At 38.9% G+C, this 27,347-nt stretch overlaps 1 protein-coding gene across 5 annotated transcripts in view; it reads left to right on the forward strand.

The window, feature by feature from the left end:
• The window catches only part of AGAP1 (ArfGAP with GTPase domain, ankyrin repeat and PH domain 1), a 352,299-nt gene that overhangs the window by 170,826 nt on the left and 154,126 nt on the right, over positions 1-27,347 (forward strand). For all 5 annotated transcript variants that reach the window (XM_030453884.1, XM_030453885.1, XM_030453886.1 and 2 more), the window contains one exon: positions 589-681. In XM_030453884.1, coding sequence (XP_030309744.1) covers positions 589-681 — 93 coding nt within the window. The remainder of the gene's footprint in view (positions 1-588; positions 682-27,347) is intronic.

A 27,347-nucleotide genomic window follows, 5' to 3' on the forward strand; every position in this document is an offset into this window, starting at 1 on the left:
TAAACATTGGGTTAGATTTTTCTCATGCTGATTTTTCTTCATTGTATTCAAATAACTTTTTTCAGCATCACTACCTTTTCTTGCAATTCTAACTTTCTAACCATTCAAAAGTAGGGGGGGGAGGAAAGAAGTCAATGTGAGCAGAACCAGCATTATAAAACCATAGCTTGATCACATTTCTAAAAACCATGCAGCTGTAAGTTAAATGTATGCATGTATATATGACATTTTTTAAAATGAGAACTTGGAACCTTCATTCCTCTTTGGAGCTACTATTGGAGACTTCAGAAATCTGTCCTCTGATCTGCTGGCTCTTCAGACAGTGCAACTGTAACTCTCTAAACCCAAAAGCTATCTCAGACAAGTGGATGGATGAAAATTAGAGGCACTGATTTAATATTCAGACTTTGGGACAGAGGATTGTGTACTTTTGTAGATTGTTACCTGCACCCTTTATCTATGTGTCAGTCAAAATACTTTGAATTGTTTTACAAGATATTTAAAAACAAACAAGCAAACAAAACCCCAAAAGAATCCTGTGATAATTGCTACATTTAATGGAGCACAAACTTTCTCTTTGCTCTGCAGTCTCGGAAAGGGAGTGACCCAGACAAAGAGAAGAAGGTCCTGGAGAGCAGAACAGATAGCATTGGAAGTGGTCGTGCAATCCCAATTAAACAGGTAATGCTGAAATACATTTTCTTTTTTTTTTTTTTTTTTTGCTTTCCGTAGTTGCAGACACACCTCGGGTCTTAAGCACGGGCCGGCGCTCCAAGTCATGTTTGATGTGCTCCAGTGATGAATGTGGAAGTCACTCACTTGACATCAATTAGGAGAGGTTCCTATGTGTATTAAAATAGGATCATTAGAATAAGAAGAGGGAAAATGTGACAACAGGCCTAATGAAGTGCAGTCTGCCGGCCTGCATATGGAGCAGGTTTCTAGGCTGTGCTGGCTTCAAAGCTGCCTTTGTAGAGTGGGCTTTGATTGGACCGTGTGCTGCCAGTCGGCGGGGTAAATCAGATCGCTCTACAAGAGCCCCTTGTGATGGCAGAAATAGCCTGATGTGGCCCTAATTTGCTACTGCAGACGGACATCTGAACACAGTTTCAGGCGGGTTTGTAACAACGAGGCAATTAGTTGTGATAATCATAGCCGGTGTGTCAGCTGTGCGCTCTTGTTTGTAATTTGCTAATGAAGGAATTGTAACTTTGATTAGGTTCAGTTTCATTTAGACCTTATTATATAAGAGAACGTTTACAGCTGTAATGTGTGGCCTTAATTAAACTTCCTCATTACACAACAGGATTTGAATTCAAGGATTTGTTTGGGTCTGTTTTACTAGCCTAGATGCACTTTCATTAGCCCAGAAACTCAATGCTAAATTGTAGCTGTGAACACTCCTTAGAAAGAGAAAAGCGATGCTGGCATCTGAGGCAAAGTGTTTGGGTGAATGAGATAATTTACTTTCCCAAATTAAATTACACTGAATTCACATAATGAAGATCACCAGGCTAAGCATTGGTACGGGATGCTTTACAAATAGTTTCTGTTACAGTGTTTGCAAGTATTTACTTTCATGTGAATTACTGAGCTTTAGAAAGCAAAAGAGCTGAGGGGAGACATTCGGTTCTTTCCAGTTCCTTTTGGTGGCTTTGCTACCCTCCAGAGGGTCATTTGTGTCTTCTAATCATTCCTCAGTCCATACTTCATCTTTCTGGGTAGCCCTGAATCTCTGGTTTGGACAGAGGGAGGGCAAGGTGTTTGTGTTATGTTGGTTTTGGATTTGTTTGGTTTTTTGTTTTTTCATTTTGGGTGTGAGAGAGGAATGGCTTTGTACCTTTAACAATTCTCAGTGATTTTCTTTCTTAAAGGCTGTTAAAAAGACCTTTTGGGACTATTGGGCAGCAAAAGTGCTGTTGTGTCTGTGAATCTGTAGTAAACAAATTTTAATCAAACACTGCAATTCAGAAAAGCAGTTTGAAACCAAATAAGCTCAGTATTTGGCTCTGTGTTCAGGGGAGGGGATTCCAGGCATTTAAAACAATCTACATTTTTCTTTTTTCGTACAGCTTTTGTGTGGCACAAGGTGGGTTAGAGTAGCTGGAATTCCTTTGGGTACTGCTAATTAAACAAAAGTGTCTGTGAATGCACCTGAGAATGCAAAACTGAGAAGTACACTTCAATATTTGTTTAAAGTGTACATACTGTTCTTTTCTAAAATGCCATTGCATGAAATAAATTTCATTAAAAACACATTTGTAGGAAGGGTATTTTAAGATAAGTGTATTAAGTGTGATTACACTATTCTGTGTTATAATGAAATATCCCCTGCAATATCTTGAATTTGTGTATTGAAAAACTCTCCTTGCAATCCCTACCTGTGTACTGAGCATGGCCACTCTTTAGGGAATGTGTACTTTGTTATTCATCCCAATTATGTTAATTTCAGTTTGTCACGTACAAGCAATTAGCAAATATTTCAGCAGACCTGGAGTCTGCAGATACCCCTATTCATGGGGGTTTCAGAAGGATGCTGGAAGGAGGGAGGTTGAGTGACATGCAGTGCTGTACAGTGGTGGCTGTCAGTGGCATTTCATATCATACCTGTGTGTCAAGAGAGTGTATTTTGGAGCTCATTGCTTTAATACTGTATAGATGACCAGCATCACCTAGTTGTTGAAGCCAAAAAGGTTGCAGTAGTGAAATTGAACCTTTTTGATGTGGAAACCTGTGAATTAAAAATTGTAATACAATGTGTTTCATACAGACAGAAGTTTTACTTCAGTTAGAAAGCATACATTAGTTTGAAATGGTCTTTCATTTTAAACTAGACTATTTCAAGCAGAAATGGCTCTGAAAGTTTGATGAGGGGATACTTTTTTTGTCTGCCCACTGTGCAAATGGAGAGCTCCTATCAGTTAAATTATCAGGTGTTGAGTTAAATTGCTGATACAAGTGTGTTCGTGGTGGGCCAGACAGGTGGGTGTTTCTCTGAGGCAGTAGGAATCCCTCTTAGAAAAGATGGTGCCTTCTAATTTTTTGCATTGGCTGTGCATAAGGCAGAAGGATGCAAAAAGGAACTTTTTGACCTAGAAACTTTAGTATGTTGTGCTCCTCTACTGCTTGCAATGAGTAACCACTTCCATCATGGTATGTTCCAGTGACAAAGGGACAAAATGCCTTTGCCAGCTTCATCCATATACTTTCATGTTTCTGAACATGAGTATGCAGTTACCAAACCTTTTTAATATCTGTTGTCAATACTTTGTTTTATTTTCTGTAGGCTCTTACACTATGTGCATGGCAGCATGTGCTGCTGGTACAGGGCACAAGTCCAGCTCATACTTGCAGATCAGTACTTCCGTTGTGTTGGTTGGTATTAGGAGCAGTTTAAAGTTCACTGCTATAAAGCAACTCTAAAAAAGCTAACAGAAAAGAGAAAAAGTATTGTTTCTCACATGTTGAAACCAGTGGCTTGGATATCCACTATATTCTGTGTTGACTGTTCTTAGCTCCCCAAAATCAGAAATACTGTCTCCTAACCTTCAGAAACAAAAATACCCTACCAAAACCTCACAAAACAAGCAGCCAATTGATTGGAGATGGGAAGTGTTCTGGTTTTGAGGAAGAAATGCAATCTCTCCCAACACTCTAGGAGTACACAAAATGAGAGAGGAGGAGTTGTTACCAGTCAAGTATGTTTATTTGTGGTGGGGAGAGAGCACAGAATGAACATTTGAAAAAAATTGGCTCTCTGGAAAGTGTAAAGAACATGGTAAGTGACACAAACTCCTTGTCAACTGGAAATTTTTTCATAGATCAGGTCTGTATTGCAGCTCTTGAGCCAGCATAGCTATGGTTGATGTGTATAATCAAAGCGAGGCTTTTGTGTATTTGGTGTCAGTTTAAACTGGTAGAGGAGTAGGGATTTTTCTAGGAGCATCTGCTGGTTTCTCTTGCATCTTTTGAAGTGAGATGTGCTGGCTTGTAATTCAGTATCACAGCCTTTCTGGGACCCAGATACAGCCTGCACAGCTCTCACAGCCTGGCGTGGTTTTTCATTGAAAGAATCCAAGAGTTGGAGTCTGCTGCTCAGTACCTGTTCTCTGTCCCTGAGTTCCTGCAGGTTTGGGGGGGATTAGGTAAAATTGTAAATGGCATATTTCCTTACAAGCAAACATCCTTCAGGACTTTTTAACTTAAAGCAGTCTATTCAAAAGCAATTAATGTTCTTATTCTTCCTGTCTTTTCTAAATGTTAAAAATCTCTTTTCACTGCTGTGATAAATATGGTTTTATTAGGCTAAGCCATATAAAACTGTTATGATGAACCTTCCCACCAGAAGCCCAAAATGTAGGCAGTAAAAGGCAGGCATGCTTTTAAAATGTAACTGCTAATTTCTGCCAAAGTACTGTAAGGTGAGTGAAGGCAAATTTCCCATACACCTTAAATCCTAAGCTCTCAGCATCCTTTAAGAATTGCTAATGCCATAATTTGGGACAAAAACCCCCACAACAACAAAACCAAACCAGAAACAAAACAAAACCACAATAGTATTAGACTGGTTGGACCAGATGATCCTTGAATCCCTTCCAACCTAACATTTTCACAACAGTGAAAGAATGGTAAGACTGCATGTTGAATGCTTTTTTATGTTTTGAAGGCTGTGAGGAGAGACTCTAGAGCTCCTCCAGTTTTACTCTGTCACATGTTAGAATCTGATTTCAAAATTATTGGGTCTTTAAGTAATTTCTCTTTCTGCAATCTCAGTTGTAATGATATTTAAATGCCTTCTACTAACCAAACGGTATCAAAAAATTACTGTGAAAATACTAGCTCAGAATTAAAACCCATATAAAGTTCTGTGCTTCTGAGAGAGGCATTTAAACTACAAATATTTAAGATATCTTCTGTAGCATTTTGCATACCATCCTTAGAGCAACTTTGGGTGAATGGCTTATTCAGTTTGGAATACCCCTTAGAACACATTTATTCTGAAATTGAAGACATGTTCCATGGTAGCCTGAGTGAGTATTTTGAAGCACGTTGTAGGCTGCCTATATGCTTTCTAGGATGAGGGCTTTTTGCAGCATTCTGAGAAGATGACTTTGTTTTCTGCAGTCTGGCTAAATCTTTATCAGTAGGACATATTCAAATTTAAAAAAAAAAGCACAAGAAAAATAAAAGCAAGAAGCTAAGCTCAGTGGTGAGTGGGCTTGTCATGTATTAATTTTTCATTGCTGTGGAGAATTGTACATACATAATCACTTGATTGCAGTGGGAGTTAGTGAGCTCCTGTGGTGTCATTTGCATAAATCTTGTTAAGTCAATGGCAGTTAATGAAGTACAAATGAGCCTGGAGAAGGTGACATGCAAATCGTGGGTGGCAGATGGGAGGTCTGTTTTTGGGATGGCAGCTGTGTGCTCTTTCTTTTTTATTTTTTATCCCTCTCCTGTCCCCATCCTCCCCCCGATCAGAACGTAAATAAATACGTAAGAGCTGGCCTTGGATTCCTGCTTTCAGACCTTCTTCTATTTGCCTTTTGCACTTAATCACAGATGCTCATTTTATTATATAGCCCAACTATATATAACCTTGACTGTCCTTTTCCCAAAAGCTGGTCAAAATATATTTTGACAGGTTGCCTCAACCCTTGGCTTACCCTGGAAAGTGCTGCATCTCTTGTGCCCCTGAACTCCTGCATCATTTAGGAATAGCAAACTAAAAGTCCAGCTTAAAAATAAATGTTCTGATGGTTAATCTTAGGTTGATGACATGGTGAAAAATTTGCCATCCATGACTTGCAAAGGTGAACTTCAGAATCCATTTGCTTCTCTCAATTTGCAAATGGCTGCATTAATGGAGAAAGTCAAATACCTAATTTGGGCTTTACTTTTAGGTGATACTTAAAGGACCTTTTTTGCCTACCAGCTTGGCAAATTAAAGTAATTTTAATCACATGAAATATTTTGTTTATGGTGGCGGTTTAGTTTTGGTTTTATGTGGTTTTGATTTGTTTTTTACTCTGAACTAAAAAGGCAAAATTTTTAAAATGTCTTATGTCAGGGCTAAGAGGGCACTTTGCTGACAAGTGGAGGTAGCATCACTGATTTGCTCTTACTGAAGAAAAGTTTGGTTCCTGGCTGCACCAGTTTTTCCTTAAGTTCAGGCATAAACCAGGCTGGAAATTGACAATAGACTGAATTTTATTAAAAAAACAGCATTGAGCTTGCCAAAGATAACTATTAGAAAGTGCTTTCAATTTATTTCAGATTTCACATGAAGAAAATGTCACTTTGATTAAGTTGTGTTGCAGCTTATGATCCATTATTAGCAATCTTTTTTCTAGCAATGTGATTTAAAAGTTGTGGACTCCTGAGAATCTTCTGTTAACTTTTGTTTCAGGCTGGGCCATTGTGTTATCAATTTTCTGTCCTTTCCCAAGTGCCCTGGCCCTAGAAGAATACGACTCAAGCAATTTGTCCAGACCTTTCCAATTCAGGGAAAAATCTTTGCTGTTTTTAAGATATATTTGAAAAAGCCAAAATACAGATATTTTTTTTTTTAGTTAATTAAGGTTTTTTTTAGTCAACTCTTTCAATACATTACCTGTGTTGCTGCTCTAGGGAAAGAATCTTCGGAAAATTGGGAATTGCTTTATTTCTAAGTGGTTTTTTTTTTTTCAACATAGTCTCCAACACTTGCATGGCAGCCCCTGGCCTGAGAACTTCAGAAAGTGTCTGGAAACAGAAAGTAGAGGATCTACTGCAGTTTAAGATAAACTGTTTTGGTTTTTTTTTTAGCAGACTCAATCTTAGCAGTCTCTCTGAGGAGAAGCTTTGCAGTGCACCTTCTCCAAACCAACCAAAGGAATGCTGAATGCTTTGTGGGGGCAAGGGGAAGAGCTGCAGGGTGAGGAAGGACCTTTTGGTACCAACCACTTTCCTTCCTGCCCTCCTTCAGCAAGCTTAGCTTGTCCATTTGCATTTCTTCCTTTCTTTCTGATCACTAAATTTCCAGTTGTCTTTTTTATAGCCTTTTAGCTCAAATATGTGGGACTGAAGCACTTTTATTCCTTCTCACCTACATTGCTCAACATCAACATTTTTGAAGTTTAATTTGGATTTTAATTGTAACAATTCCACAGTCCCCTTGTAAAACAACACAGAGAACTGTGTTACCTGAGTCCTTCCCATAGCATCATACCTGAAATTAGTTTTCCCCTTGAAGTACCCAGGGCTGTCTGCAAAGCTGTTAGAGCATTTCAGTGAGTGTGGCAGTGTCTTGGAAATTGGTTTTGAAAAGAGATTGTCTGCCATGTCTAGGCAGTCAAACTGATGTCCTTAGTCCTCCTCACTAGCAGAAAAGCACTGCAATGCTTCAGGCAAGTGTCAGATCCAAGACCCTCCACAGTCATAAACAACAAATGTTTTTTTGCAGCGGGTTTCTTGAATGTAAATGTTTCCTATGAATCTGTGAAAAGAGAGAACAAATAAGCAACCATCTTAGCATCTATTCTTGCTTAATTCATCTGACTTGACGGGGTGAAAAAAAAAATAGTACAGCAAGAGCAGGATGGACACATGATGCCACAGCTGGTGTCTTGGCAGGCCTGAGATCCCGTGCTGAGCACTAGTGCTTCTCTCTTCTGCATACATACAAAATCAGCTTACATTCTGGAGGGAAAATACCTGCAATGACCAAGCAGAAGGGTGACAGAAAAGACCTGGAGGGTACATACACCTCTAGGATGTACTTGCCTCCATAACACTTGTGTCGCACACCTTTCTGTGTGAGTGCTACCTTCAGAGCTCCTGCACCAGGAGCAGGTGCAGGAACTGACTGGTGCAGGAACACAAACTGCTGTGATGCTGCTTCTGCTTCATCTTCTGCACCAAAGCATTCATCAGATCTACTGCTGCTTTAGTGTTTATTTGTTGATGCTCATCTAAGCTTTGAGATTTGTTGTGTGCAAGCTGGTATTGGTGCCTCCTGAGAGCAGCTTTCCAAAATTAAGGAATTATGTGATCTACAAGGAACTGGTAGATGCCAGTTTTATTTATTTATATCTAGAGTGATGTGTAATTTCCTCTGTCACACTTCTGCCTCATCACAGTAATCAGTATCCAGATCTGCTTGTACAAACACAAGGGTATGGGTTTTAGCCAAATACACTTTAGTGCTGAAATCTTCTGTGTAATTCCTATGCAATTGTTTATAATCAGAACATACACATTTTGTTGTGTTTTTAATTAGCTGATTACTAGTTAAAAATGTTTTGCACTCACTATGGTTCTGCAAATTGTTAACTGGTAGCTACCAGTATAATTAAATATTTCAGAGCATTTGGCTGTGGTTGCATTGAACTGTGAAGAAATAATGTTATATAGCCAATCAAAAAGAGATACTTGTAAACTCATTTCAAGCGTCAGAGTGTGTTAGGACTATCATGGTGATGCTTATTGCAGGAGAAATTAAAGATACAGTTTTGTGCTAAGAGGCAATACAGAAATTAGTTCCTGAATTAGTTGTTAATTGATTTGGTAATTCCCTCGGGTCTGTGTGCTCTTTTTTCCTTTTTCGTTGTTGCATTCAGTTAACAGTGACAATTCCCAGTGCGCTTGAAATATTTTTTCCAATTAGATCAAATGTGCCCTTATATCAGAGGAATGGCTATAGCTACATGTACCTGCCTGGAAAAATGTTTCATTTGGCTGGGAAAGCTGGTTTTGTGTGGTTTACTGTTGGTGATTTTCAGGTACCATCCCATGAAAAGCAGCAGTCCGAAGTGGAACGAAATAGCAATGAATGTTCCTGGATTTAATGGACATTTTTGTAGTTTTAGGAAGCTTGCTTTGATTTTACCTTTCTGATTCCAGTTGGTGGAAGGGGATGAAGAAGCATGAGGTTCTGCTCAGTGTGCTGCTTTGTTAGACAGGTGGCCCAAGCCTCTGAGCTCCAGGTGTGGAAACCCTCTTCTGCCTGAGGTTTTCTCCCTGTTGGAAGAGACTCTTCGGGCCCTTGGCCAGACCAGGCAGGCCTGGACAACAGCCTCAGCATCTCAGGCTGAGACAGTTCTTCTTTCTTCCCTGGCTACCAGTCAGTCTGTCCCACCTAGTCATCTGCTTCCTCCTGCTTTCTGGATTCTACTGTTTTCCCTCCCTGAGATGCCTGAGGGTCGCAGGAAAAAGCTGGAATTTGGAGCTTGGGACAAAAGAATTGAATTTCTACCATGTTTCCATTAATTGGTCTCCTGGTGTTAGAGAGTCCCTAAAACAAGAGCTTTCTGTCTCCCATGCAATAAATTGCCCTGATTTTATTCCTGTCTGCAGTAGTTACAGAGTGACAGTCCCACCCATCCTAAGACTGATGTGAGCAGCCAGGGTGGAGCAGCTGCTCCACAGGAGTAAAGTTGCAATTTTCTCAATTTCCAGGGAATACTTGGTAGGCTGTTAATGTACAAGAATTATTAGAGGCCTTGTAGTAGTGCTGTTTTCCCCAAAATGAAGTCTGCATAGATGTGCATATTGCTCTCAAGCATCTAAAGATCTATAAATGAGATCCTACTAATACAGCTTTCAGAGAAATTAATTTTATAATTTTTTTGGACTGCCTGTAACTTTGCTTTGCTCACTGGGATCCTCTGGTTCTGATCATGGAAACAAGGTAGTGGTTTGTGAATGAATTAACTGGTCATAACTCCTAGCTCAAGAATTTGTCATTGTGATACAATCCATGTGATAGTAGTAAACATTGCATTCTGATTTTTAATTGTTTCTACCTCATAAATAAATGTATTGTAATAGTAGTGTCAGAGCTTTCTGGGGGGGAGGGCACAACTTCAAAAATTATGTTCCATTTGTATGAGACAACTCCAGAGTTAAGTGCCTTTTAGGGCAACAACAGGAGGAGATGGTATCAAACAAAAAAATATGAAAACCTTTTGTTTTTTTATAGTGTTTTGATATACACGTTAATGCCATAAGAGCTCATAGATTGTTTAGGATTTTGAATAGGAGTTGTCCATCTTGATACGCTTTCGTTTTTTTTAAATCCTAATCTAATGCTCTCATTCGTTTCTTAAGAGATAAGGAAAAACAACTGGGTTTGGCTAGTAGGTAATAACATCTTAACTGACACATCAGGTGTGATCACATAACTCCAGCAGATGTATCGGATATTCCAGCATCTATTTGGAACAGAGTGTAGTTCATGTTAAGAATTCTTTGAGACTGTGGGAAGAAAAAGGAAATAGGGAGGAGGAGTGAACACCTATCAGCCTCTACAGAAACTGTGAGGCAGGGGATTATCTTGTTTAAAAAATACATTTTTTAAAAAGGCAAAAAAATCCACCTATGGCTGTATAAAAGGAGAGGGTGCTGCTGTTTAGGATAAAACAATTAGGGATCTGTTCTCATCTGAGAGGGGGGAGAGTATTTGTGTTTTCTGAGGCTCTGCCATGAACATCCTCATCTTCTGTCCAGTGCTTGATGCCAGCAGGGAATGAGGTCCCTGACCTCAGTGCTTCTGGGCCTTGTCACAGTTAGGGCTGGAACCAGCAGGATGCAATCCAAGCCTCTCCTGGGAATCTTTGGAGAATTTAGTCCATCTGAGGTGTTGTCCTCTTCTCTGTGCCAGTGTATTGCAAATCCATGTGCAGAACAGCATGGTGAGGAGGTGCCAGAATACTTTGAGGGAGAAAATGACTGAAATCAATGGGGGTATAAAAGAACATCAATAAGGAAAACCATAATACAACTTGAAAAATTTATTAGAATTTTCCAGGGCTGAAATGGTGTAATGTATCAAGATGGCATCTGAACGTGACATGCAGAGATTGACAGCAAAGAGGTCGCCAAGGCATCTTCACTGTTGCCCTTAGGCTAAGAGCTGGCCCCTGGCCTTGTTGTCTCAAGGTGGATGTTTCTAGAGACTGCTTTAGCAGTTGTATCTTCAAAATGCTTACAAGAGGCATTTCTATCATATGAGCCATCTACATCTACCCGGATAATTAAAAAAAAACAAACAACAAAACCAAAAAACCAACCAGCAAAAAAAAAAAAACCCAACAAGCCAAACACATGCACAAACAAACAAAAAAACACAATAAAAATCCCAACTATGGCATTGCTAGGTATCTTATTGATTGCGTGGTTTTATAAATGTAGAGTGGCAATAGTTGACCTTGTTTTAGTGGATGAGATCTGGAGATGCCTTCATGGCAGTGATCTCTCACTAAGCAGTAGAGGAGGTTGTAAAGAAACTGAACTGCAAACCCTTCAGGATGGGAACGTGCTTCCAGAGTCCCGCTTACTGCTGTCAGGTTTCTGTTCAAGGAAGCTCATTCAAGGTATTGGTGCAAAACAGAAAGTTCCTTTTGCAAAAATGCTTTTGATTCAAGGGGCCACTGCGTGTTGGAGGTGAGTCCTTGTGCATCTGGGATGACTTTGTTGACTGGAGCTCTTCCTCTGAGGGCAGGAGGAATTAGGCTGGAGAAGTGACATAACAAGATTAAGTAGAAAGCTTATGACAGTTAGCAAGTGAGATTGCCTGACAGACTTTGGTTGACACAATGATTATTAATATGTTGTAAAGATGTTTTGGGGATTCCACCATCTTTGTATGGTTGCCAGCAAAATGTTGACAGTTGCATTGTGGTTAATAAATTCATTTAGATTTATAAGCATTGTTTACAGAACCTGTTCGCCTGCTGAAACTCTAACAGCATCTGTTCCTTCTTACTAATTAACTGCTAATTACGAATGAGCTTTGTGTGTTTGTCAGTATAACTGGTTCATGCATTTTGTAAGGAACATTAACAAATTGATTTACATAGTGGTAAAGCAATCAAAAGAGTAAACTGAACAGCACGCATTTAAAGCCCTTTAGCCTAATTTTGTGAATGAGGCAAACTTTGGGCATTCTAAATATTTTCATAATTTTTTTGGTACCTTTTTATTGTGTGTGATAATTGCATGGGTATCTGAATCAGGGTTCATCCTTTTTTCTTGTTTTTATTTTTGGGTTTTTGGGGATTTATTTTTTGGGAAAAAAAAAGTTTCAGTGCTTTTAGTACTTGACAGTTGTGAGTAAACATCAAGACTATAAGTAACAATGACAAATTAAAAACAGTAACATGAAGAAGGAGTATTATTCTTGGGGGAAGTGGGGGGAAAAGGTCTTTGAAACGTAGGTACTCTGATGACTACCTGTTGTGACTACCTGCTATCAGTCTTCAAAGTTCCTAATATGGACATCCTTGCACTTCGGTTAAAATACTGTTTTCTTTAATCCTGCTTTTATTCTTCAAAAACCTTCTGACTGCACTGATTATGTTGACACTTAAATGTTTTGAATTTACAGGCAATGATTCAGTAGTGTAATTCTTAAAGGATAAAATCTTTATTTTTCCTAAGTTGGAATAAAGAGGAAAATAATATAATTGAAGGTTGTGTTTATTATAAAGGACCCATTACCTTAGGACAATTTGGAGATGAGTGGTATGATTAAATGACATAGATATATTTCACAGTTAGTAAAGCTTATAATGAGTCTTAGAACTAGTATGAGGGAGAAGACTAAAGTAATGCAAACACACAGCTACAGGATTTAGTTTTCCTGGGTGGCTTCATGTAATTGTGAGGAATATGCAGAGTGGTTTAAATAGACTAAAACTCAATTGCTTTTGTGATAAAATTTCAAAATAAATGCATGAAGCAAAGACAACAGGTGTAAAATATTTGGATTTAAGCATTTTGCCACTGCCTCGGAACATCTTAATTGAGAGTTTATCCAGATGCATTTAGCTGAAATCTGTTACATGGATTGAAATGTCTTTTAGATCAGAAACAAAACCTGAAGCCAGGCTGTGGTCTGAGCAGGCTGGATGGAGGAGTTCTGTGCTTTGTTCAGCACTAGGCTTGGTGCCATGCAGTGGAAGTGCAGGCAAATAAATAGGAACTGTATTGGTCATCCCTATGAGAAAACTGGAACACCAGGAAAGGTGCATCACGAAAGGGGTGAGGACTGGATTTGGTGACTAAATTAAATGTGTTTTGGCTTGTAAAGATGCAAGTCACTTAACAGAAGACAAATCGTCCTGGCCTGGCCTAACTACTTACATCTGCCAGTGAAATCCTTGTTCCTAAACTGCTGATGAATCACTGGGTGCTGTCTCTTACCAGATCTTTTTGTCTCCTTAAGTGTATTCTTATTCTTGTTTAAAATAAGAAAAACAAAGTGTGAAAATAAAGGCACTGTGGTAGAAGAAACTAAAATGGGAGGTAAACTCAGGCTAAGCTGAGTTAAAGCCCAGCTGCCCAAACTGTCTCTGTTTTAACTCCAGTCTAGAAGGAATTCTGCCTTTTAATGCTGATGCCATCTTACTGAGACACTTCTTTAACAGCTCCATGGACAGGAACCTGTGGATGTGTTTAGAACAGACACTCAGCATTGCAGCTCTGGCAGGGCAGCTTTCCTTCCAAAACCTGGGTCTGGTTTCTCTCTTAATGCTTTTGCCAAGGTAGACCTGAAGCTAACAAATACCTGAAAGCTGAACTTGGGTTTCTGAGAAGTGAGTGCACATGGTGGATATACCTTGAGAGGATAAAAAGCCATCTCATCACCATGTCAAGGAGATCCAACTCAAGCACTGGGGAGTTGTTTTCTGGCAGATGTACTCAAGCTTGTTAAAGACACATTTCCTGGGCAGAAGATCCCATCTCTGTGACTCCAAAGCCAGATCAGTCTCTGGTTAAAGGTGTGTTTTCCTGGCCATCTTGGTAATCAGGGGCATGTTGGCAGTTGTGATGGGAATTCCCATAGCAGATCACTGCTTATAAGGTTAGAGGGCTAATTACAGACAGTTTAGCTGAGCTACAACAGAGCAGTTTTAATGATATATAGGAATCTTCAATCTGTTTGCTTGGAAAAATAAGTGTTGCTGTTATGCTCTGAGGTGTGTGTGCACAGGTATGGATGATGATGAGATGATTTCAGGCTTGATGGTAAGGTAAAGCTTCTGAACTTTGGAGGATATCAGACTGTGTAATGTTCCCTATAAGGAAACAATATAAGTTTAGTGACTTGCATTTTCTTTTTAAGAGGGAGGGTGGAGAGGGTGGAGTTATTTTTTTAAAACAGGGGAAATGGTTGAGACAATGAAATTCTGAGGGTTGGTGTAAGCACTAAGTAAATTTCTTTCCCCATTATAAACCTGCTGTGGTTCTTTGTGTGGTTCTTGAAAACTACCAAGCCATACCATTTGCAAAAGGGTTTATAGTATAGTATATCACCCTATTATGAATGACAGTATTTAAATGGTTGGGTAGAGAACTGGAGAACTACTACAAATCAAGTAGCTAGATTAATGTCTAATGTTCTCTTCTTGTGCGAATATTTCAGGGGGGGAAGTTAAATCTCTGAGTGTAGGAGGTATTGGAAAGAAAAATCAATTAAAATAGCAAAGAAAGTGGTTGTATTGTTTAGAAATTCTACTGTCTGAGCTATACATCAGAATGGAGGACAGTCAGGGCTGTTGAAGAAGGTGCAGGTATCATCATTTTAGGCATCAAAATATTAGAAGCTGTTTCATGGCCAATTGAAAAACTTTTTGTGGGAAGAGAGATGCAATGTAAATCCTAGACTAAAAGCAGAGTAGTGGGCTTTGAGCAAACTGGGTGAAAACGTTCTCAGGATGTAGACTAAGTAAGCAGAGAAATATGTATGGTTGATGTGTGTCATGTAAAATAGATACTGAGGTCTGATTATTATATGCATATATTTATTTTTGTGTGTGAGCTATGTCTCCTGAGGTCCATAGATTTTCAGATTTCTGGCAAAGTGTCTGGCAGATGAGCTGCACAAACCATTTCTGCTGCAGTAAGAGAGGATCCATCCATCCATTGCTGAAGTGCACTCCACATTTTGAAGACTGGCATGTCAGTTTTATTAAAGCTAATGGAAAGGCAAAGAACTTCTTCAGTGTGCTTTCTGAATTGGCCCTTTGTACAGCAAATGTTGCTGTCAGTTTGTAATTCACAGCACTACTGTATTTGTAAGTGAGGAATAATACATGCATAATCACTATTGTTAGTGCTTTAATCTTGCAGAAGGGTCATTTCTGTAAGTAATTCCTGATACAGATTAAGTCACACTTAATTCAAATTAAGTGACACTTCCTAATGTCAATATGATGTAGTGAAGCAAGAGGTTTCTTGCATGTTTATGGAGCACAAAGGTCGTAAGCTCCCTGCTTCTGCAGAAGGTGAGGAGTCAGACAAAAACAAGGGACTTCTGAGGTCAGAGAAGGCCAATGTGATGGATAGGAGAACAGAGGAACAGAACTCAAATGAAAGTTTGTGCTGCTGTCAGAAGCCAGGTGAGACTCAAGGAGCAGCAAAATCTGCATTAAACACTTAAGAGTAAGGAGGGCAGTTGTTGAACAAAGGCTACAAAGGAGACAGGGAGTGAGAATAAAGATCAAGTGATGTTTTCAATAACAAAAAAATCTGAGTGTCTTTCAGCAAGTAGTATCTCAGTTCCTAGAGGTGTCTGGTTCCTAAGGTGCTGATGCCTTTAAGCAGGGAGCAATGTGATTGATTGCTGGCTTGCAGCAATGCATGGGTGCCTCTGGTGCTCTGATACTTCAGCAGCTCCTCAATGCCTCTGAATTGTTTCCAATTGAGCAGTCTTTGGAGTTTTCAGTCTATAGATTTCAGTAACACACATGCATGCTGTCAGAGCATTCTTTCCCCCACTGTTAAAAGCAGAAGGCAAGAGATCAATGTTAGTCAAGAGTATTTCTAGCTGTGTTAAAATAATTGCCTACAGTACATATAGTGGGAATTTGACACTGTGAAGAGGAAACAAAGGACTTAAGAGAATCAACATCTGTCTACCTAGAGTATAGGACACTTGTGTGGACTAGGGCTAATATCTAGTACAAGATCAGTTCTCAGAAATCCTAACATCCTGGGTTCATTTGTGCTAGACAAAAGCTTCAGAGCACAGTGGGTCTTCCCTGTGCAATATGTATATGTGCTTGGAGAATCTGGCTAAAGGAGAAAACACGTTTCTGGATTCATGGTAGATACAGGCCTGTCTTAATTCAGGGGTTGTAACTGCTAAAATCAAGTTTGGTTTAAGTTTTACTTTTTTGCTGGAATGTCTTTTTGCATAAGTAGTGTCTTCTCCAGATTTTCTGACTGGTGCTGGCATCCTGATCCCAAGGAGGTTTTGTAGGGTGCTGTCAGTGATGGCACAGAAATTTTGTTTTTCTATAAACCAATAGTGTTTGGTTTGTTTTCCTTGGCTGTTGCTCTCTCCTTCTCCCATTCCAGCAGTGAGACATGCATAAGGACAGTTTGGCAAACCTGAAATCCCAAAGGAGATAATGCTGACCCAGAGAGTGGAAAATAAGGTCTACTTGTTCACTCATTTTAAAAACAAATTTTAGTAAATGCTAAATGAAGCAAAATACACTGTTCTCCTTAGCAAAGCCATTTGTTAGGATCCTGCAGCTTCTATGATTTTGAATAAGCTGGTGCCACAAGTGTTTGTATGCTTTGTATTACTGTCCTGGTTTGGGCCAGGATAAAGGTGATTTTCTGTTTTGTACTTTTACTTTTAGCTAAGTCTCTTGTAAGTAGTTGCACTGCTGAAATTAACAGCAAGTTTCTCAGACAGTGTGTAGCAGCAGTGGGTGCATAATTTTATTAGAGATGGGATCTATTTGATGTAGAAATTTTAAGTTTTTCTGATAATGCATCATCAATCAATAGGTAATTTTGCTGGCCAGTGAATTGTGCTGTGTAGTTTTCAATCCGTTCTTTATTTCAGTTGTTCTAGGTTTTATAGATAATGTCTTTTGCATTCAGAATTTTAAATTTAAAATTTTTTGGAAGGAGAAAGTCTCTTGGGTCTCTTGTTAAAAACAGACGTTGAACAAGCTTGCATTCCCAAATGAGAGAATAAACAAGATAAATGAATGAATGCTTCATGAAAGAGAACCTCAGAAGATTTTTTCTGTGTGATGTTTGTCTCTAACATATTGATCTCAGCTCCCATGACCTCAACCCTTACAAAGCATCTCCAGTCTTCCCATGAATAGTGTTCCCTAAGCTCACTGTCACTGATCTGAAATTCCCATTTAAAAAAAAAACAGCAAAAATTATGTAGTTTTTTTCACCTCGCCCTGTTTGAGGACTACAAACAACATGTGCTATGGCTTGTCCCAAGCTGCGGGATCATGGCCCATCCTCCTGGCAGGATATACCCAACTCAAACAGCACTCTGTGTTCCAAGTTAGGGAACTTTTCAGAGCATCCTTTTGGTATCCCTGTCCCTCCATCAAACTTCATTGACAATGAACTTAAAGGATTGGAAAGGAGATTTCAGGTGTTGTCTCTTAGAAACCTGCTGAAAATGCAACTTGAAACACCATTTTAAAGTGCTGTGGGTTTGTGTGCAGTGGGTAATGATGATATCATGCTTGCCAAAATGAGGAAATAATCAGTCCATGGTCTTTCTCTCTCCCTGGTCCCCTTCCTTGCTAATGCCACAGGTATTACTGCAACCTCAGCTCTGTCCCCTGAGGATGGAGACACTGCTGCTCTTCTGTACTCAGACAGCTTTCCAGCTGACACAGCCCTTCACACTCATTCTTGCTTTATGTTAACAGGAAAAATAATCCTTAAATTACACTCAGAATAAGTGAGAGCATTAATTTGAAATGAAGTGTGTATTTACATTTCAGTTTGGAGCAGCTGTACAGTGTACCTTAGTTTTATTGTTTGCTTTCACCAGCATGGCCAGGATTTTGTAAGAGGGAGTCTTTCTGGTATCCAGGCACTAAGGTGTCTGCTGCTCTTTGAATAAATGATGGTTAAGTACCTTGGTGCCCTACCCTTTGCCTGTGCACTCTGGATAACAAGATTTCCATACAGGTGTATTGAAGGAGTTTGTGCCCTGTACAGTTGCCATTACATAAAATAAAATAAAAAATTAAAAAAAAGAAAAGGAGAGTTAGGGTGGGAGACCTGTCTACACAAAGCATATCTCTTAGTCTAAAAAAATTGTCTACTGGGATGTCTACTAGCTCTACTGACTTCGTGAGTCTGTCAGGAAGAGTCCTGCCCTGAGACCTACTGGAGGCTCCTGGTGTGGGTTCAAAAGAGCATCCATCCTGCCTCCAGACAGGAAGGGGTGGCCTGGGGTGCTGTGCAGGGACAAGGCACCCTCTGCACATTGTGCTGGACATTTGGAAGGAAGGGCATAGGACAAAGAACTAGTAAGTTACATGCTGGCTTTCTGTTTTCTTTAATTATCCGTAAGAAGTGTGTCTACCACTCATTAATGGATATTGTGTCTAGTGTCCTCTGTGAAGAGCTGTCACTGGTAAAGTAGTTATAGTACTAACAAATTCATGTGCATCTGCCCTGTTGTTTAAATATTTTAGCAGTGTGCTGTATACTACTTATCTGATTTATTTCTAATAACATATTGGCAGTATTGGCTTTCTAACATTGGTGCACTTTAAATAAATACGACTTTTCCCTGCTTATTTAGTTTGGAGGCTCTTTGAATCAGTTCCCTGTCAGCTGAAAGGTATCCCGGTGGTGGTGGTGGCACTTGCCAGAGCTCCAAGTAAAAATGACTTTGTTCTCTGCTATGTTAAATTGGCTGGTTAATTCTGGTGTTATTTACCCTGTAATTCATTAGTTTTACTCTACCATTGGCAGCTGACAGGCTGTAATTTCATGCCTTGCAATAAAAGATGTCTCATAATCTGCTTCATTTAGCAGCAAGAGAATTTAATGAAATTAACTGCAGTCCTAATTATGCCAGTGAATACTAAAGACTGCTATCAAGTTTCCTCAGAAAAGGACAAGGTCCACCTCATGAAGGATTTAGAATATAATTTCCAGGGAAAAGTTGCAAATGTCTCCTTCTATTGGCCAACAAGGGCCAATTACAAGTGCTGATATGACTTTAATGAACTAGTTTGTTCTGAGTATGTCTCACAAGGAATAATAATTTTTTATTTTTGAGCAAGTTTTTAGAGGTTTCTCTCCTTAAAATAGCTGATCTATGAGAATTTGTTATTTTGCTTCTGTTTCAAAGAATTTTCCCTCATCTTTTGTGGTGCCTTATGCTGAATGCTAGTAACTGAGGAGGCAGCTCAGCTGCTATATGCTTCAAATATGAAGTGATGATAGTGGTTTGGGGAGATCTTAATTCCAGAGGGCATTAGAGAATTTGTTTTCATATGCCATAATATATTGGAAGTTCATAGCTCAATTACACAAATACTACAATTGAAAAGAACTAAGAAAACTCACAAAGAAACAGGATGAAGGAGTGCTGATATTGCACAAAGGGAAGAGCAGAACAGATGCTCCAGAGTATTCCTAGGATTGTGGAAACTCTGGGGCAGTTCTTTGCAATTCTGTGAAGGGTTTTTTCTGGTGCATGCTTTTGTGGTGCATGCTCATGACTTTGCAGTGAGAAGGTCTCTCTGCTTGCTGGCAGGGTTTTCTTGATTTCCATTCCAAGATGTTGGTTGATGTATTTGCCAAATGTGTGCTAACTGCTTCCTAAGTGTTGCCACACTTCGACAACATGATGTGAAATGTAACCACCGTTTTATGGCTTAGATGATGTTAAATGTAGTTAATTGGAAAAACTTTTAACTGCAGAGAATTTCCCTCTGAATAGCCTTCATAATAACCATCTCACTATAAAACGCAAAATGCTTTCCTCACAAGGACAACTGTACTATAAAGGTGAAGTGTATTGATCAAATTACCTGAGATAATAAACTTCGGATGAATGACTCCTCTACTGATGAATGGGAGAAATCTTTTTTTTTTTTTTTTTTTCCCTACCTAATACTGTTAGTGTGATGGGAAGGCAATTGAGAGGACAATATGACCGAATATGTGGTTGTTTGAAGCATAGTTTATATTTTTAAGTTAAACAGCTGTGTGAAATTGTTGAATTGTTGATGGAAAATTGCATGGGTTTGTTGTTTGGTTTTTTTTACTGTTTCAGTTCTTTTTGTTGTGGTTTGTTGTTCGTTTTTTTGGGATTTTAGGTTTGTTTTTTGTGGGTTTTTTTAAGCTGCCATTTCTTCAAAGTGCAATCATCTCCCTTCACAAAAAAGTTATAGGACTATATAAAAGTGAATCAGTATGGGGAAGGACACTTATTTGCAAATACTCACCAGTATTGGCAGCCACGTGAAAGATTGGACGAAGATCAATGAACCCCATGCACATTTGTGAAAAGTGAGGTCAGAACACAACTGGTTTTAGGTACTGGAGATGTTTGTACCAAAATGTGAAAGAGTTTAGGGCCCCAGAAAAAAAGGTATGTGGTGGAAGGAAGCTCAGAAGTAAATGAGGTGCTTGGGTTTTTTTCACTGCTCAGCACATGCTGATTCCTTCATTTTCTGCTGTGTTGGGATTTCATGAATTCTTTACAGTTCTGGGAAAAAAAAAAAAAAGATAATGGGTGTAGCTGCCTTTTGTACAGCTTGAGTTTTGGATTTGACCAGAGGTGTCAGCTACCTGGACAACTTCAGATATATAACTTGCTATTGCAACCTAATGCAGACCTTTTTTATCTTTATCTTTTACTATATTATAGTAAACTATAGTGTTGTTCAATATATAGTAATCACCTGTAGTTGCATTTATGGGTGAAGAATCAAGTGAGAGCTGAAGAGAATAGGATGGCTTTAAAAAACCCTGTTAATGAACCATTTTGGCATATCCTCAGAACTGTTAGTCAGAGTGAGCAGAAACAATACAGAGTATTCAGACATGAATGTTCTTGAAGTGTTCTATATGCTATCAAGTAAAAAAAAAAAAAAAGACTGCAAGTTAAAAAGAACCACAAAGAGCTATCAAGTGTAGTATTCATTTGACAAGCTTTAAAACTATTGCCTGAAAAGAAAAATGTACATATTTCAGGGGAAAGTACTCAACCATAAAAGCATGGCATAAGCTTTTCAACTTAATGCAGAAGGGGAGCAAGGAAGTAATATGAAATACTAAAATAATAATTGGATTTAAAATTGGTTATGGTGAGGGAAATGATGGAATTGATATCCATCATAGACATAGAAGCTCAGGATGGAAAGAACACTGTATGATTGTTTGAGGTTATATCCAAGATATTGCCAGAGTTGGCTTGGCTACCAAATGTGACTATGGTGCTCAAGAAATACTCTTTTCAATTTTATAAAGCCTATATCAAAGCAGGCAGCCTTTGGTTTTAGATGAATTTGTCCATGTTACGTTCTTTAAGAACGTTAGGCATAGAATTTCAGTTAAAGATTTTAAATTATGGAGTGAAAAAATACATGTCTGCAGTTTGCACAACAGTATCTTCTCAGGAAGGGCTTCAAAGATTGAACAGGAGAAGCTACAATATCCTGAAGTTCTCAAGTACCAGCAAGACAAGCAAGGAAGGAGACCTAGATGTAAAAACAAGTTTTGGAGTAACATTGCCACAATTAAGCATCACAGTAGTGAAGTGAAACACGGTACTACATCAGTCAGGTCCAAAACCATAAGTATTAGTAAAATAAATCCTTTTTAATAAGGTGATGGCCAAGACCAAATAATAATAACCAAGATCAATATACTAGTTTAAATACCATCATATAATTATGTCTTTGCAGGGAAGAGTCTGCATGATGTGTATCAACTGGCCTAATTATTTTAATGTTTCTTATTTCATTTGGTGTATACAGTGTATGAAAATTTTAGCTGAAAGGCCATCTATTTCTCATATTATAATAATACTTCACAGTAATTTGAAATTAGGACTCAGTATAGAAACAAACACAAAACTCAGTTCCTCCATTCTGTGTATCAGAATAAATTAGTCTTAGGAGAAGTTCTGAGACCATGTGAAATACCCTGTGACTGCCATCACCTTGTTGTTTCATATATAATATAGATAGATACAGAGACTCATACATATATCAAACTTCCATATGGAAAAATAACTGTAAAAAACATTATTCAGTAGAAATAGAAAAGCTAGAGCAGAGGACAGCCAGAGTGTAACAAAGATTTGAGAATATCCTTGTATTCAAAAGGTAAGAACAAGACAGCTCTGCAGTCTTTGGAAAGAGATTAAGGGGAGCCTTTTTTGAGCAGCCAGGCTTGATTCTGCAGGGCTGTTTGAGGTCATGTCAAGCATGATGCAAGGGGGCAAGAACTTATGTTGGAGGAGAGGCCAAGTACCACAGGAATGTGGGTGGAATCTGAATAGTGATAAACCAGACACTTTTAATACAAAAATGCAAAATTCAGATTGAGTTATTAGCAAGTGTTAGGTTGGCTAAGGGTCTGTAGGGTTCATTCCTTAATGCAGTTCATTTTTGCTAGCTACCTCGAACTTTGGAAGAGAATGTTTAGGTGGCAGCAGCCAGATGCACTGCCAAACTTTTAGCACCCAAAATTAAATGCTCCATTTAAAATGTGAACTAGATCAGAAGCCCATGGAGGCAGAAACTTGGCTGTGAAAAGAGGCTTTGATGTCCATAATGTCTATTGTTTAATGTCTGGTTTTTGCTTTTAAATGCCAGTGCACAGCATGGAGGCCTGGCCCTCCCATTGTGCAACACAGGGTGCTTTGGGTGGTAGGGGAAAAAAAGGAGAAATCTTCCATCCTGTGAGGACAAAGTTGACAGGTATGAAGGCTTTTGCAGAGCTTTTTTAAGAAATTGAGCCCTTAAGTGTGCAAATCTGAAGTAAGCGTGCTGTGCATGCATGTGTGCAAGAGAAAGTTAGCAGTCAGTCAGGTTTTATCTCTTAATGAATAGAGACTGCTGAAGTAAGGGTTAGGTAATTGAGTTTATAATTAATTAGCCATAACCCTCATCAGATAAAGCAGTTGTCGAGATTTTTTTTATCTCCTTTCTCTCCCCAGGGCCTGCCCTTCTTTGTCCTTGCACTGACAGCCAACACTTATCTTAGGCCTTCCCAGGTCTGTGCCCATCAACCCCTCCTCCCTTGGGCTGATTTTTGGTGGTCAGCCGAGACCCTTATTGTCCTGCAAGGCTCACAATCAGCCTAGCTGTCGGGTGCCAGGATGATGAATTAGCAGTAGGAGTTAACATGTAGGTGAACTCCAGATTGGACTCCTGATAGCTTGCAGAATGGCTTCTATGTGTTAGTCACTCTCCCCTGCCCTGATACACCACTGACACTTTGCAACAAAGAGGTTAAAAAGGTAGATTTAGTAAAAGAAATGGTGCACTTCCCCCAGAAAGTTAGGATGCTTACAAAGAACCTTTAATTTCTTCTGCTGTGCAATTCACCACAACAATACCAAGAAAATAAATTAGATTTTACACTGTTTCTTTTGGTGACCTTATCTCCCTGGTGGAACTAGTTTGCTTGCAGAAGGGGTAGAAACTTTAGACACATATTGTAAAAACATCCAGACTGTAAAAGGTGTCTGTCTGGTTCTTTCTGCCTGTTGAGCTAGATTAAGGGGATTTGTATGTCAAACATATCCTCTATCAAAGCACTGTCCTTTTATGGATGCAGTGGAGAAAAGGAGCTTTCTTGCTGTGTTTACAGTAGGCTTGTGGTGTTGAGTTGGGTTTTTTTAGACAGGTTTACCTGCTGGAGGAGAAAAATGTTCAGAAACAAGTCTGTGGGTTTTCTCTTCATCTGGAGTTTTTGAATTAGAGATGAACGCTCCGTGTCTTCCAATATTGACTTCAGGCTTTATATGAGCACCTTTTCTCCTTAATCTGAGTGGCAGCACTAGAAAATGTAACTAAGTCTCTTGATGCAAGAAAGGCTTGATTCTTTTTGAAAATACATAAAGCATTACTCTTCTGTAGTCTCCTTAATTTCCTAGTAGGCTGGTAAAGCTTTCCTTTTGCCTTGTCATTTCAGCAATAATGTACGTTTTTAGTTTGACTTCAGTCCTTTTTGGACTCAAGCATAAGCTTCCCTGGGCACCTGTATGCCTTTCTAGGATCTCACTGAAAGTTAAATCCATAATGTATTAGTTAACCTCCATTTAAGATGACTCTAAGAGCATGAAAGATATTACTGATGGCAGAACAAACCTGTTCCATTTTGGAATAATAGCTTAGCAATTGTCCTAGGGGTCTTCAACCCTGCAGCTGCTGTGCTGTGGTGCTTGTGATTTGGGAAGCTCTACAGTTATGCAAGGTGTGTACTTCCTCCAAGCACAAGAAATCAAATTTTCATGCACCTCAATGCTAACTCATCTAATGGAGAAGTAAAAGCAGCAATTCTGTGACTTACAATTTGATATGAGTTGAGATGAGGGAAATTGCAGTTAGAGATGCAGAAAGATCTTTATTTTTTTTCTCACACCAAGAGGGCTTTCACATACTGATGCAGATAGCTGAAAGGGCTGTGAAATCTCCATCCTTGAAGAGTCAACTGGACAAGGCCCTAAACTTGATCCAGCAGAGGAATGGGCTGGATGACCTCCAGAGGTCTTCCCCACATGTGTTGTTCCGATTCTGTGGTGGTGTTCAGGTAATCTGGTGAGCAAAGATTATGCTTGATATGTTATTGACACTTCAGGGACACCAGTGACATATATGTTTGTGTTTCAGTGCGTTTAGCTTCCTTTAGGTCAGTTAAAATAAGAAAGGATTGCTGCAGGATTGCTTCCCAGAAGAGTGAAAATCAGTGGTGGCCTGGTAAAGGTCCTCTGTTCCCAGGCTCAGAGTCCTGCTACACATCAGATTCTGCTCATCTCTGATATTTCATTACTACAGCCACTCTGAGGGCTTTTGTGGAGGCATCTTGCTGGCTCTTTTCATTAATGCACTGATGAGGGAGGAATTCAAATGCCCAAGGAAACCTCAACACGAAATAGTCTCAATGAGTAAACCCCACCAGACTCCAAAATCTGTGTATTCAGTTCTTAGGTATATTGGCGACAGAGTTCCCACTAGAGTATTGGAGTGCTTTGAGCACCCTTTCCCAGTATACAGGGATTTTCCTGGTGGTGGGTCCAAAGGGCTGGTTTTCCATCTTCCCTCTAAAAGTGAATTAAAAAGAGTGAAAACACTTGATGTCCCCCAACAAGGCATTTAGTTGTGCATTATATGTAGGAGAGACCAAGCATGAATATAGTGAAGAAAATAAGGTAATGTTCATCTCTATAATGTAAGAACTACGCCAATTTTTTTTCCAGGTGTGTAATTTGTACTTAAAATGAGTATGAGCCTCATCTTTCACTATCCATCCCTGAACAAGTGTTTTAGAGCAAAGCTGACACTGGCTTCTGGAAAAATGGGTGGCAATTAATAGGATGGGTTCAGTCCAGATTAAAGTAGTGTTTACATGGTTGTTTTTATGAGTCAATATTCTCGTTTTATTGACAGTGCATTGTAAATATGAATCTATTGCAAATATAAAAAACTAATAAACCAAGATAAGATGATGGCAAAACCTTCTCTCCTTGGAGTAGGCAGCCTACATAAAGTTTTGGAATTAACTTAAATTTTGGCATATTTGCAAATCTGTTCTGTTTATAGAAAACAAAGATAGTAGGGTTTTTTTTTTCTTACTCTGGAAGATGTCTTTGAGAGAAAGATGTTGGTGCTTTTTTCCCCTCTAGAGTGATTTCAGAGTGGGGATCAATGGGCCCCCTCTTTCTCAACAAGTTTTCTAAATTGATTTGATCATTGGCTTTTGTCACATTCGTAGAACTAGCATGGAAATGACAAATAAAAAAAAGTTCAACTGACACACATAAGCACAGGGTATTAAAGTTGGTAGTACCAAGCATCATCATCAGCCATAATTGACAAATAATACCCCTCATAAATACTGCCAGTCTTTTCAATTAGTTTTCGTCTCAAATTCGGGATGCAAAATGATGGCCTGTCAACTGACAATGGATGACAAAAATTAATAAATTGTCTTCTAAATAGTATGGACGCTTAAGAAAAATTGGGCAGCCAATTTAGCACAGCATGAACTGGGGGGAACCTTTTGTACCGTTGCCGTGCCACTAATGTTGTCTGAGTCTTTATTAATGGTGCTTGGCTGCTGCTGACAGTTTTGTTGCTACTGGCAACTTTCTTCATTAAAATTAAAGCCAGCGTCAAATCCCATTATCCGCACTCTGGGTACCTTGCCTTTTTTTTATTATTATTTTTTTTTCTTTACAAACATGTTCTTTATCTGTAGAAAGTTGGAAAAGGTGGTTAAAAGTTAGTCTTTTGTCTTGTCCATGGCCAATTACTTAACTAAATAATGGATTATATTTTTGGAGGGAGATTAGGTCCAACATGTTATAACTTACCTAGTCTTCAGCCAAGTAACTGCACGCAGAAACCCATAACTGGTCTTTATATAAATTACCTTTTCTGAACACAGTGTTCTTCTGTATTGCCTGCAAGCTCGTTTGTTCTCTCTCATAAAACAATAATAGCCTCTGGATGAGAGCAGCTCACTTGTACAGTACTCTTCTGTTGCCTAAAATATTAATGATCTTGCATACATGCTTAAAACTGAGTGATCAACATGTGTGATAGAGTGCCATTACAGGGAAAAGATGCTGTGTGTATTTTTACATGATCTCTGTGAGGAGCATCTTTTGGTTTTCTGCTTTAGGAGGTCTGGATTGACTCCCAAGGACTTAAGTCTTTATTCATAGAAATATATGTATATATATACACCACTGGATAACAGCCTTTGCTATACCTGCTCTTTCTACTGAGTACTGTAAGACATAAAAATCCTGACTGACCAGTGCATTAAATGACCTGAGGTATGTCAAGGCAATCCATAACCTGTTTTACAGATCACACATAAATGTTTGACCCCAGTCATTTTACATGGAAAAATCTGATGCTACCAGCAATGTCTCAAATTGAAATGCTGCCAGAAATGCCTAAAGAGGATCATGGTCAACCCCTATCCTTTTACTAATGGGATACTCATTGGAGTATCACACATGGCATCCTCCTTATATACAAACCATTTCTAGGGACAGACGTGTCCAAGAGAATTTCATCACTTTATTATGGTATCTTGTGTTAATTAAAATTATGTTATGAGTGTATGTTTATGTGACTGCCTTTTTTGGAGTCATATGGGCATGAGCCAGTGATTGAAAAATGTATTGTCTGCCTTGTAAATCCTGAGGATTCTGATAGATAGAAATGCCTTGTCAAATGCAAAATATTGTTTGAGTTTACATCCATGTGATCTGTTGATTTGGTTTATATCCCAAGTGTGCTGGAACAACAGAGGCAGGACAGTTTTCAGTCAACGTCTTACTTTCTTATTTTTGCTGTTATGACAGTGAAAATGTT

Source organism: Calypte anna, chromosome 7 (genome assembly GCF_003957555.1).
Source record: "Calypte anna isolate BGI_N300 chromosome 7, bCalAnn1_v1.p, whole genome shotgun sequence".
Classification (NCBI taxonomy): Eukaryota; Metazoa; Chordata; class Aves; order Apodiformes; family Trochilidae; genus Calypte; species Calypte anna.